General features: G+C 42.7%; 1 protein-coding gene across 1 annotated transcript; it reads left to right on the top strand.

Annotated features, from left to right (window-relative positions):
- The first annotated feature begins 879 nt into the window (after nucleotides 1–879).
- On the top strand, nucleotides 880–12,100 carry med17 (mediator complex subunit 17). The gene is made up of 13 exons (XM_083913439.1): nucleotides 880–991; nucleotides 1,584–1,882; nucleotides 2,235–2,398; nucleotides 2,592–2,811; nucleotides 3,754–3,890; nucleotides 4,849–4,930; nucleotides 5,085–5,237; nucleotides 6,209–6,339; nucleotides 7,423–7,607; nucleotides 8,451–8,588; nucleotides 9,451–9,568; nucleotides 9,732–9,891; nucleotides 11,640–12,100. Exons 2-13 carry the CDS (start codon nucleotides 1,594–1,596, stop codon nucleotides 11,846–11,848), a joined length of 1,986 nt encoding a protein of 661 aa, XP_083769565.1. The 5' UTR covers nucleotides 880–991; nucleotides 1,584–1,593; the 3' UTR covers nucleotides 11,849–12,100.
- Nucleotides 12,101–12,457: the final 357 nt, after the last annotated feature.

The raw sequence follows: 12,457 nt of genomic DNA, 5'->3' as shown, positions 1-12,457 counted from the left end.
AACACAGTTCCTACTCACAGCATGAATGAATTAATGAATGAGTGGTTTTATTTAGGTTAAAACTAATAATTATTTCACATAATAAAAAAACATTTACCGACCGAATAAAAGGAACAAGCTGAAGCCCAAGTCTTTTGCCTAGCCTATAAAATCCATTTTTATTATTATTAATTAATTATTATTATTTTATTATTATTATTATTAATTTATTAGGATTATATCAGCAATGCAAACAAGAAATGAAAATAAAAATAATAATACATTTAAAAAAACTTCCCTCTACATTATACTCCTTATTTGTTTTACTTTACATATAAATCCTTAATTACAGGCTTTTAATTCAAGGCTTCTTTGACAGCTACACATTTCTAACTCATCCCAGTCCATTCCACAGTTTAACATTCATTCTTTTTCGTGTATTTAACATTTATTCTGTTCATGTTTCAAAGATGTACAACCCTCTTAAATTATAATTTCCTTCTTTTAATTAAAAAAAATGTTGAATAGAAGCAGGAGCGCCTTTTCCATTGTTTTTAATAGACAATATCTAAAAATGTTCAGGTACAGGACTCGATAAACAACTGGTTTGTATGTAATTTATCACACATCAGTTGTATTAAATAAAAAAAATGTTTTATTTACAAATTAAAACTAAATGAAAGAGTAAGTACGAACCATCTAAAACTACTAAACTCCTAAAACCGTTAGCACCACTAATTAGTTTTGAATTATATATAGATTATTACAAAAGAAGAAGAAGAAGAAGAAGAAGAAGCAGACCAAGAAGAAACAGACGAAGAAGAAGCAGACGAAACAGACGAAGAAGAAGCAGACGAAGAAGAAGCAGCGTTGCCATGACGCCAGGGGGCAGCAGAGCGCGTCGTCACTTCAGTGTAGAAAGCTAACGATGAAACATTCACTCCGATACAGGAAAAACCTCCCGAAACTCCAGTGAATGACCCTTTATACCTGAGACCAGTGCACACTAAAGGTAACATTTACTCGATTTAAAGATCATTTTGTCATTTATTTAATTTAGTTCATTTAGTTCCTCCGTTTATCCTGTGGAATTAGCAAAGGGCTAACGGGAGCTAGTTGTGCTAACGTTAGCTAAACGCAGACATAAACAATCAAACAATCACACGCAGCTATTGTGCTTAGAAATAGTTGTTTTTCTACTTATTTATTACAAAGTGTTTAATACAAACCAGCAGTAGAATAAGTACTCACATCCTTAAGTTAACTACTGTGTGGAGGCAACACGTATAACACCAATTACAATGTAATGTAAATGTATATTTCATATATATATATATTCCTGTTTTTCTAATATATATTGTCTGTATAATATCTGTTGTTTGTATATCTGGACTTTTGTGACAAAAATAATTCCCCCTGTGATTATTAAAGTATTCCTGATTCTGAATCCATTGTTTATCCTACAGAAAAGAGCAGTCCGCATGGTTTGCAATGTACAGTACAATGAAAACACTAATGACTTGTTCTCGAGGACAACTGCATTGAAATTTCTAGATTTGATTAAAGTAAAAACTGTACACATTTGTGTCGCTTCCTCCCATCAGCTTCGTCATCATGTCTGGTGGTGGTCCGGCAGTGAGGGTCAGCATCGAGTCTTCCTGTGAGAAGCAGGTGCAGGAAGTGGCCCTGGATGGAACAGAGACGTACGTCCCCCCTCTGTCCATGTCCCAGAACTTGGCAAAGTTAGCGCAAAGAATTGACTTCAGCCAGGGATCGGACTCAGAGGAGGATGGGACCGGGACTGGGACCGGGACCGGGACTGGGACTGGGACTGGGACTGGGACTGGAGAGGGCGAACCCAGGGACCGTGATTGGAGCAAGCAGGAGCCAGAGGAAGAGGAAGGTAACATATGCGAAGATAAAGCAGAGAGACAGGACAAGTTTTGCTTTGTTCAGGGCCCTAGTTTTGTACAAAAGACAAAATGTTAACTGTAAAGGTCCTGTTCTTTACGAATGCAAGTTTATTTATAAAAGCAAAAACAAAAAAAGGTGGTACATTAGTGGTAAAAGTGATACATTAAACTAATCATTTAATTAATAAAATAAAAAAGTAACAACCAGAAAGTTAAAGACTGATACTTCATATCAACATCAAGTAAGAACATGTTATAAATAATAATATACATAACATAAAGAATTTAAAGTGAAGAGGCTTTGCTTAACGTTCCCATGTGATTGGCGTTCCTCTCACACAGGCACGGTGAAGTTCCAGCCGTCTCTCTGGCCCTGGGACTCGGTGCGAAACAATCTGCGCAGTGCTCTGACAGAGATGTGTGTCCTCCATGACGTGCTCAGCGTGGTGAAGGAGAAGAAGTACATGGCCTTAGACCCGGTGTCTCAGGATCCAACAGCTGGGAAGGTAAACTGATAAAGAATATCACCATCACCCGCTGGGGATCAGTAAAGGTTTATCTTATCTTATCACCAGTGTCTAAATGCTACAGGTAAAACTGTGACTGCGACGCTGACGAAATGTGAAACAGTGATGACGTTCTGTGGTTTATATTTATCCACTTCCACTCAGAGCATCATTTCTTGCGCCTGTTGTGCAGACCCCACAGGTGTTCCAGCTGATCAGTAAGAAGAAATCACTGGGAACGGCAGCACAGCTCCTCCTGAAGGGGGCGGAGAAGCTCAGCAAGTCTGTGGCAGAGAACCTGGAGAACAGGAGGCAGAGGGACTTCAACTCCGAGCTGCTGCGACTGCGTTCTCAGTGGAAACTACGCAAAGTGGGAGACAAGATCCTGGGAGACCTCAGCTACCGCAGCGCAGGTGATGAGGCCTCTAATGTTTATTCAATCAAATCTAATGAAAGTCTAATCCCTGAGAGAAGAGACATCAAGGTAGTGGAACAAATTGTTGGAGGGTGTATGGTTCAGGTGTGGCCGGCCATTATCATTTATTTTGGGAAACTTTCATCTTTCTGGCATGACATTCTTGATTGTCTGGATTAGGTGTCTCAAACTAATCCAGTAAAGGACCGCTGTGGCTGCAGGTTTCATTCCAACCAAACAAGAACACACCTGACTCAACTTATTCAACCAACTGAATCACCTTAGCACAGTTGGATTTGTTGGATCTGGTGTGTTCTTGCTTGGTTGGAATGAAAACCTGCAGCCACAGCGACTCTTTACTGGATCAGTCTGAGACACCTGGTCTGGAATATATGTTTCAAATGACTGTTTCAATGTATTTTTGTACCAAGGCATTACTAATTCAATCAAAAGCAGAGAAATATCTAATGAAGAAATTATTGGATGGAGCAAAGAAAAGCTATAACAAGGAAATGGCTCCAACCCTGAAACACTGGAAGACAAAGGAGTGTTCACGAAATCTAGACTTTCAAGACATTCGCTCTAAAATTGCATTTGGAGAAATTTAAGGTGGTCAAAGTGGATCAGATATAAAGATCAAAGAGAGCTGCACTGCTCTAAGTGCCTCTGTTACACAGGTTAAAGGACCAGTCTGTTCATCTTGATGGAGAAATGAGTAAATGTGACTTCCTTTGTTCAAATGTTCTGACTTTATACTTTGTAAAATGAAAGGGACAGTAAGAGCTTGGAGAATATGTTCGCACAATTATCCAAATACATGTTTTTGCTTTGCTCTGCATGTGTGTAATGGTGCTGAAATGACTTTCTATGTTTCTCTCTGATTAAAAAAAGAAGAAAGTCTAACCCCAAGATAACACGATGTGACCGTTTCCTCACGCAGGCTCCCTCTTTCCCCACCACGGCACGTTTGAGGTGATCAAGAACACAGACATTGATCTGGACAAGAAGCTCCCAGAGGACTACTGCCCCCTTGATGTCCAGATCCCCAGTGATTTAGAGGGTTCTGCTTATATCAAGGTGAGAAGGAAACAAAACATGGATCAACATAAAGCAATAACCGAAAAAATGCAACGTTCTCTCACATGCAGAGCAACGTGTGGATGGAACTTATTCTCAAATGATATTAAACAACAAAAAATTCAATATAGGTTTAAAAAAATCACTAAAAGAATAATACCTTCAACCAAACGTCAGTAGTTCTGGATCTACCGTCAGTCTTCGTTCCTACCCTCACCTGTGGTCATGAAAGCTGGGTCAGGACCCAAAGAACAAGGTCGCGGGTACAAAATGGGTTTCCTCAGGAGGGGGTCTGGAGTCTCCCTTAGAGAGAGGGGGAGAAGTTCAGCATCCGTGAGGAACTCTGAGTAGAGCCGCTGCTCCTTTGTGTTGAAAGGAGCCAGTTGAGGTGGTTCAGGATCATCTGGTAAGGATGAACCCTGGGCGCCTCCCTAGGGAGGTGTTCCAGGCACGTCCAGCTGGGAGGAAATGTCTGTTTTTTGGCTTTTTGTTTAATTGCATCGGTTATAATTCCGCGCATTTGGAGTTGTATCTTGTGTGATATAATGTTTAATGTGATTGTTTAAATGTATTGTCACAACATAAAACTCCTCGACCCCTCGAAGAATAGTTTCTCACTACACTGAAGCTAAAGGAGATCCAAGCAAACAAACATGATTCTCCACACAACAGCACATTTGATTAAAGCATAGATGTATCTATGAGCTGTAACAGGCTCTGAAATTAGCACCAAATCTGGGTAAATTGTTGGTAATAAGCATTTAAAACCATCACTTGAGAGAAATGAAGTGCAGCTATAGCTCTTTTCATTGACTTTTTTGTTATAATTTCTATACAACCGTCACCTTTTAATATGATTTTGAATATTTTTAAAACGTGTATCTTTATTAGAGTAGAGTAGAAACGTCTTTTCTTCTGTACCGATGTAATAGTCCAGTACTGTTTATTGTGTCTTCAGGTGTCCATCCAGAAACAAGCTCCAGACATCGGTGATCTGGGAACCGTCACCCTGTTCAGGAAACCGCCAAAGACCAAAGCCGGTATGGTTCAGACACATGACGTCTTCTGACAGGCGTTCACGGCTGTTTCAGTAACTCATTGTAGTTGTTTCCTCTCTTTTCCTCCACATCCCCAACACCTGAATCATCTCTCATCTCTTCTCCCTCGCCGGACCTCTCCTCATCCTGCCCTCAGGGACCCAGCTGTGGCACCTGAAGCTGGAGGCGGCGCAGAACGTTTTGCTGTGTAAGGAGATCTTCGCCCAGCTGTCCAGGGAGGCGGTCCAGATTAAATCCCAGATTCCTCACATCGTTGTGAAGAATCAGATCATCTCACAGCCGTTCCCAGGTCAGAATCACGTTTATTTCCCCTTTTACGACCAAGACATGAGGGCCGATTCCAGGAAAACTGGTTCCAGAGTAGCACCAACCCTTTTATTTGGTCTTGAACCGGCACCGCACAGTCTTGCATGCTTTAAAAAATGTTGTGATTTTAGAGTTTGTGTAATTTTTTGTTGTTTTTTTTGTCAAAATTAACGACTTTTCTAAAGAGAAATGTCTTCTTTAGTTTGTTTAATCAACAGAGAAACACGGTTTAAGTTAAGTTTTTTTTTAAATGTTCACAGTTATGCACAATAATTAAACACAGTTCCTTTCATTTAATCCAAGAACTATTAACAACTCTGTGAGCAAACATAAACATGTACATGTCATGTGTGTAATGGCAGTTTCCATTGGACACAGCTCCAGCTCGAAGTCATTTGATTATGACGTTAACTGTAAAGATGTAAACCTGTGGATCATTCATTTTACCTGCAAAGTGATCAATAACAGGTAGTCTGTGCTAGCTAACGTTAGCTTCCGACAAAGGCTAACATTAACATCTTACATTCAGTGTTAATAAGAATCCATACAATCCATGTTAGATAATTACCTTTCTTCTCGAAAGAAATCTCCATCTTACGTGAAAATACATTAGACGAGCAGAAGTGTGCTGTAGTCTGCCGTTGTGGTTGTTGTGCTTGAAGTTGGCGTTAGCATTTCTGGGGAAACCTCAGACCTATACAGTGATGTAATGACGTGGCTCTCTATCCTGAAAGGTTCCCAAGTGAAACCAACAGTGAACCAGCACCAGAACTAGGTCTGGGTTTGTTTAAAAGGGTATACTGTATGTTTGTCACATATTAAACATGCATCACTTTTGGCCTGTGCTACCTTCAATAGTTCTATTTTAGTGCCATATTTAAAAAGTGGACAAATAACGTGTACGTGTTCTGTCTCTGGAGTCTTTCACGCCTTGTTTGTTCCTTTTTTTTATAGGTCTGCAGCTGTCCATCTCACTCTGTCACTCTACGGGAGAGAAGAAGAACCACCGTGCGTCTCCAGAGAAACCCAAACCGGACGACCACCTTTACGTCCTGGAACACAATCTGCACCAGATGATGAGAGAGGTGAAAACGCTGCGTGGAGTCACATCGAGCAGAGATATGTGCTCATTTCTGATATGTGGTGTGGTTGTTAGCACTGTCGCATCACAGCGATAGGGTTCCTGGTCTGAATCCCGGCTGGGCTCCTTCTGTGTGGAGTTTGCATGTTGTCCCCGTGTCTGCGTGGGTTTTCTCCGGGTTCTCCGGTTTCCTCCCACAGTCCAAAGACGTGCAGGTGTTCGGTTCATTGATGACTCTAAATCACCCGTAGGTGTGAATGGTTGTCTGTCTCTGTTCGTCTCTATGTGTCCTGTGATAGACTGGCGTCCTGTCCAGGGTGGACCCCGCCTCACGCCCGATGTCAGCTGGGATCGGCTCCAGCCCCCCGCGACCCCGACAGGGACAAGCGGTTGAAGATGAATGATATATTGTGTCAGCATATGTGTTTGTTTCTAAGTATAGAAATGCCAGAGATATGTTTTATAACCAGTCACCGTTCTGTAGTTTGCCCACCAGTGACAACAAAACAAAAAGCCCCAATATTAACCTCGTATATCAGTTGGGAATCTGCCTCAAATATCGTTCAGTCTCAACCGTCTAGAATTGTTGTTTGTTTTTATTGAACTCACCGGACTTAGATCGGCTCTTCTTCTAGTGTAAATATCATTATTTTCTGGTTTCTTTCCTCCTCTGGGTCTGTCTGAATCTTATGTTGTGGACAAAACAACAGATTTGAGGTTATCTATATCTATCTTTTTTCCATTTTCTGACATTTACCGACCAAACAAAGACAAATAAAAGACATTAATGCATGTGAATGAAGTCCTTAGTTTCACCCCTATTATACATTTTTAGTGCTATCTTCCTGTTGCTATCATTAGGTAAAAATTATAACTTGTAATCTATTAGATTGAAGTTTTTCTTGGTCTTTATTTTCCGGCATTGGAAATTTAGCAAAAATTGACAATAGACACAAATCCGACTGTGACTGAAGACTTCCTGCAACACATTCAAACCAAAATACTGCCACAAATGTACATCATTTCATTCCTAACGATTACATTTGATCAATTCTCATTTCGCTGAATCACCTCGTCTCTGTTTCAGTTCCACAAGCAGCAGCTGAGCTCGGTGGTGATGCCGCATCCTGCCAGCGCCCCCTTCGGCCACAAACGCATGCGCCTGGCGGGGCCGATGGCCTACGACAAGGCCGAAATCTCCAACCTGCAGCAGAGCGAGGGGCTTCTGGAGAAGATCATCAAGCAGGCCAAACACATCTTCCTACGTAGCAGGTAGCTTGAGTTAAACCATGTGGGATTTTAGTTTGATGACTGAAGAACATTTTCAGCCACAGGAGCATTCAACCTAATTAGATAAACGTCACTGTTACAGTAACATTTCCTCAGTTACAGTAAGCCTTCAAGTCAACATGAAAGGAAACAAACATTCCCCTCACTGTTTGCAACGCCACATTTGACCTAAAGGTGGCAGACTGTCTTTGCTCATCACAGTTTGATCTCAGGGAAAATACATTTATAAGCAAAGGGGCGGCAGAAGCTCAGTCCATAGGTGACTTGTCTGGGAACAGTAGGGTCGCTGGCTCAAGTCCCTGTGTGTACTGGTGGCTGGAGAGGTCCATGCATGCAGGTGCATGTATAGGTCCTGTTTGTGCATGTGTGTATTTCGGGCCTGTGTGTGTAACATGATTAATAATAAGAGTGAAAAAATTCAATTTCCCCGTTAATCAATAAAGTAATTCTTCTTCTTCTTCTATAATTATCAATTGCAATATGTCAAGTATTTCTTTTAAGTCTTTAGCATTCTGCCCCCTTTTTCAAGAGGGGTGAGGGTGGGGGACAGGGGTGTTCAGGGGGGGGGGGGGCAGCAGGTCAACAGTAGAAGTCTTGTTCATCATCTGAAAGCAGGAAACCTGAAGATCAATTTGAGATGTAGCTCAGCACTGTGTTAAGATCTTCTTGTCATAAATCTGTAACAAACGTGTTGAGTTTATCGTGTATAATTGTGTAAGAGGTTAGTTCAGCCATACAATGCTGAGTAAAGCTGTGTGTTAGGTTTCATTTTTAGCCTCTTGCTTCATAATTCAGCCGTATTAAAGTTTGTACTGTAATCTCCAGGACGGCGCGGACCATCGACAGCCTGGCCAGCCGCATAGAAGACCCCCAGATCCAGGCTCACTGGTCCAACATCAACGATGTGTACGAGTCCAGCGTCAAGGTGCTCATCACCTCTCAGGGCTACGAGCAGATCTGCAAGTAAGTGGAGCAACCTGCTAACGTTTTGGTGAACCACCGTGGGTATCCATCTGCAGGCCTTTAGGTAACTTTTCAAATGATGCAAATGGAAAGCTGTCCTTTGTTTTTTCAGCATGTTATTCAGGTTTTGCTTTCAGTTTCACTCCCATTATGGAATTAGGGCGCACTCCCACTGGGCCTCCGTCCCGTGCCCCGTGCTTTAGGGTCCTTGTCCCCCCTCCAGGCCCGTTTGTACTCACACTACCTGGGCCTCGGAGAATGCTTCTTGCTGCCTATACGTCATCACGCCGTAACACGTCACACGCATTGATGACGTCATGGCGATGCGTGGCTTTGTTTCCAGATCTTTCCGTAGACCTCTGAGTTTTTGTGCGTCTTGTCGACTGTTTTTGAATCTTTTCATTGACCAAATCTGCAGTAAACACTCCACCTCCGCATCACACCAACGTGAACATTTAGCCGCAACAGGAGAGTTATGCATTCTCTCTTACTGGAAATAATCCTTTTGGTTTAGGCGAGGGGTGGCGCAGGGGAAGAGTGTGCAGGAGGCAGATTACATCGCGGTCACGTAGCCAGTTTGTAATTCGAGTCTTGTGTCGTCCTTGATTTCTGCATCAGCCCTTTTCCGACAGAAGTTCCTGAATCCCGTCGTCTCTCCAGTTAGAAATCTTTGTGTAACTCACCCTTCTTCTACACCGTCCGATGTTTGTTTTTCTCCACTTTTTGGGAGCGACGTGACAGAAACGTCCTCAACACGCCCACTCGCTCGCTGTGAATTCTCTTCACAATGAGCTGCTCTGTTCACACACAGGCTCAACCGGACGTTACAGACTTTGTACTGTGTGTGACTTTGTGTGTTTAGGTCTATCCAGCTGCAGCTGAACATCGGCGTGGAGCAGATCAGGGTGGTGCACAGAGACGGGCGTGTCGTCACGCTCTCGCACCAGGAACAGGAACTGCAGGACTTCCTCCTCTCACAGGTATGACAGTTCCCTGGAAGTGAACTTCCCGCACCGCAGGTGGAGGGGGTGGTACTTACTGGAAGTGCCTATTAGAGGAAAACATGTCCCTGCACTGTGCATCCTTTCACTTCTGATACTTGTACTGGAGGGGTTTTACAGTGTGGTATTGCTGCTTCTACAGATGTCGCAGCATCAGGTGCACGCCGTTCAGCAGCTGGCCAAAGTGATGGGCTGGCATGTCCTGAGCTTCAGTAACCACGTGGGCCTGGGCCCCGTGGAGAGCATCGGGAACGCATCCGCCGTCACTGTCGCCTCTCCCAATGGAGAGTACGCCATCTCAGGTGAGAGGAGTGCCATAAACATCCTGATACCTGCAGAGTTATCGTCGCTTTTATGGTGTTTGTCTGAGATATCCAGTGCAATAAATAGCTAAATAATGTTGACCTTATCACCGTCTGTGTGCAGGAGAATTGGAAATACTATCTCTTTCGTTACCAACTCTAACGGCCCTTGTTGACCAGAATGCAATGCAGCAAAGAATGAGTCCAACTTCCCCTTTTTCCCCCCCAAGTAGGAGAAAGAGTAGCGACTCTCTCACTGAATGCAGCGAGGCCACACCCAGTCTCCACTATGAAATCCCCTCAGATTGAACAGACAGGTTGATACAAGTCGACGGATCACTGAGAAAGTGATTTACAACCTGGAAGGCATCACATCAACCTCACTTACTCCAATGTTATCTAACATTACCTGCTCTTCCACCCAACGTTCCCGGGACTTTTAGTCAAAACGTACGCTGAACGTTTCAATGCACTAAAAGGTTCCTTCACTCTATTATGATCTGCGTTTTCACCGCAGTCTAAAGAGCTGAGAGGAATGAGTCTGGTGACGTATGAAAAAGCAACATGAAGGGTCGAGGTCACAGGGACACACACTTGTTTATCATGTGTGTTTCAGGTGTAAACCATCATCAGGGCGAGGGTGTTTTGTTTTCTATGATATTCTCCAGCACCGTGCACTAGTTTTGGAACTGTACTTTCCATTATAGCTTAAACGAATTACCCTCCGCAGCCTACAGTTCAGTGTGTCTGCCTGTTTCATCTAAAAAAAAAAACATTAACTTTAAGTTTTTTCTCACTGCGACAACATTTACGGCTCGGTGGATGTAGTGAATGAAATGCAGAGGAGGGAAACTGAACAACAGTAAATCATCTGTTGAGTGTTTGATGGTCATTTATTTATGCTTTAGAACGTAACATTCACGCTCTGCTGTCCCTCTCTCTCTCGCCAGCTGCAGTTCAGTGCGATCTATCGCTCAGGAAGTCAACACCAACACCGCCTAACTTTACTTTAAATGTTGCCAAATAAAGGGAAATGTCCTCCCCTTGACCTAAAAACGGCAATAGAGTACTTCCTTGTTTTATGAATGAACAGGGTTCGTACAGGTGCTTGAAATCTTTGAAAATGCTTGATTTTAATGGTTTGTTTTCAAGGTTTGAAAGGTGCTTGAATTTTGGATAAAGTGCTTGAAAATGCATCTGCGTTTCTTTCACAACAAACAACTATAGAAGAGAAATTTCATTTCTTTCCTTCTGGTATTACAAAACACAATTTTAGTTGTTTATAGTGTCTGTGTATATGTGTTCGTAGAAACATGTAATTTATTACAGCTATATGGTGCTGCAAAAGCATGAAAATTGACCTTAAAAGTGCTTGAAAAGTAACTGAATTTGACCCTGGAAAAGATGTACGAACCCTGAATGAAGTGGGACACGAGTTGAAGCAGTGTGTGTGTTCATCCTTGCAAACACCACCCTGAATCTTCCTGTAGTTTAAGAAAGTACTGCCCTCCGATCAGAGACTTTTTTTCGGGGTTAAACGTCCCCAGAACTTAGTTTCGATCGTGATCCCTGCGGTCGAAACACAATAAGTTCCTCAAAAGAGTCGCTGGGGAAAGTTCCTGCGGTCGAAAAAGGGGATATTGATAAAGTAATACTGACTATCCTCACAACCTCAGATGAACAAGAATTAAGTAGGTTTTTAGTGACTCACATATTTCGTCTGTGTGTGTATCTGCTTGTCTGCTCAGTGCGTAACGGGCCGGAGAGCGGGTGCAAAGTTCTGGTCCAGTTCCCCCGCAGCCAGACCAAAGAGCTGCCGAAGAGCGACGTCATCCAGGACGGCAAGTGGAGCCACCTGAGAGGGCCGAGCAAAGAGGTCCACTGGAGCAAGATGGAGGGACGCAACTTCGTGTACAAGATGGAGCTCCTCATGGCTGCGCTGACCCCCTGTCCTTAGGTACGGTCCGTCTGCAGACTCTGGACCCCCAAACACACGCTGTCCACTTTCTGTAGAGATTTGAAACTGAAAGGAGGAGCAGCACACACCGTAGGTCCGCAGACACCTTTTGTAAACGTGACGTTCTCATCCCTCACGCTTTTATTGGACTTTTCGAACAGCGCCATGATCTCAGTTCCACCTCCTGTAGTTTCTGCTGCCTGCTCTGTTTCTCATCTCACAGAGAGTAAAACTGGACTTCTGTGTATTTCTGCAGGTTTCTTAATCATAATAATAAAGTTGTCAATTAGGTGTTTTCTACAGACTTCTGCCTCACGCATTTTCTTGCTTTGTCATTATCACTTCCTTCTTTGTGTTGGGTTTGATTGAATATTCGGTTACGTGTCAACTGTTAAATTAATCGCCAACTATTTTGATGATTAATTAATCAGATTGAGTCTTAGAGCTTTAGAAAAAGATCCAAATTCTCTGATTTCAGCTTCTTAAATGTGGAGATTTTCAGGTTTCTGTCCTCAAAAACAAGATATTTTATAGACAAAGCAACAAATCGATCCACCGATTAATCAAAATTGAGTTTCAGTCCCAGGTCTGCTTCATCAGGGGGAAGTG

Source organism: Echiichthys vipera (assembly GCF_963691815.1).
Source record: "Echiichthys vipera genome assembly, chromosome: 5".
Taxonomy (NCBI): domain Eukaryota; kingdom Metazoa; phylum Chordata; class Actinopteri; order Perciformes; family Trachinidae; genus Echiichthys; species Echiichthys vipera.
The sequence above is the reverse complement of the archived record's forward strand: the minus strand, read 5'-3'. Positions and strand labels throughout refer to the sequence as shown.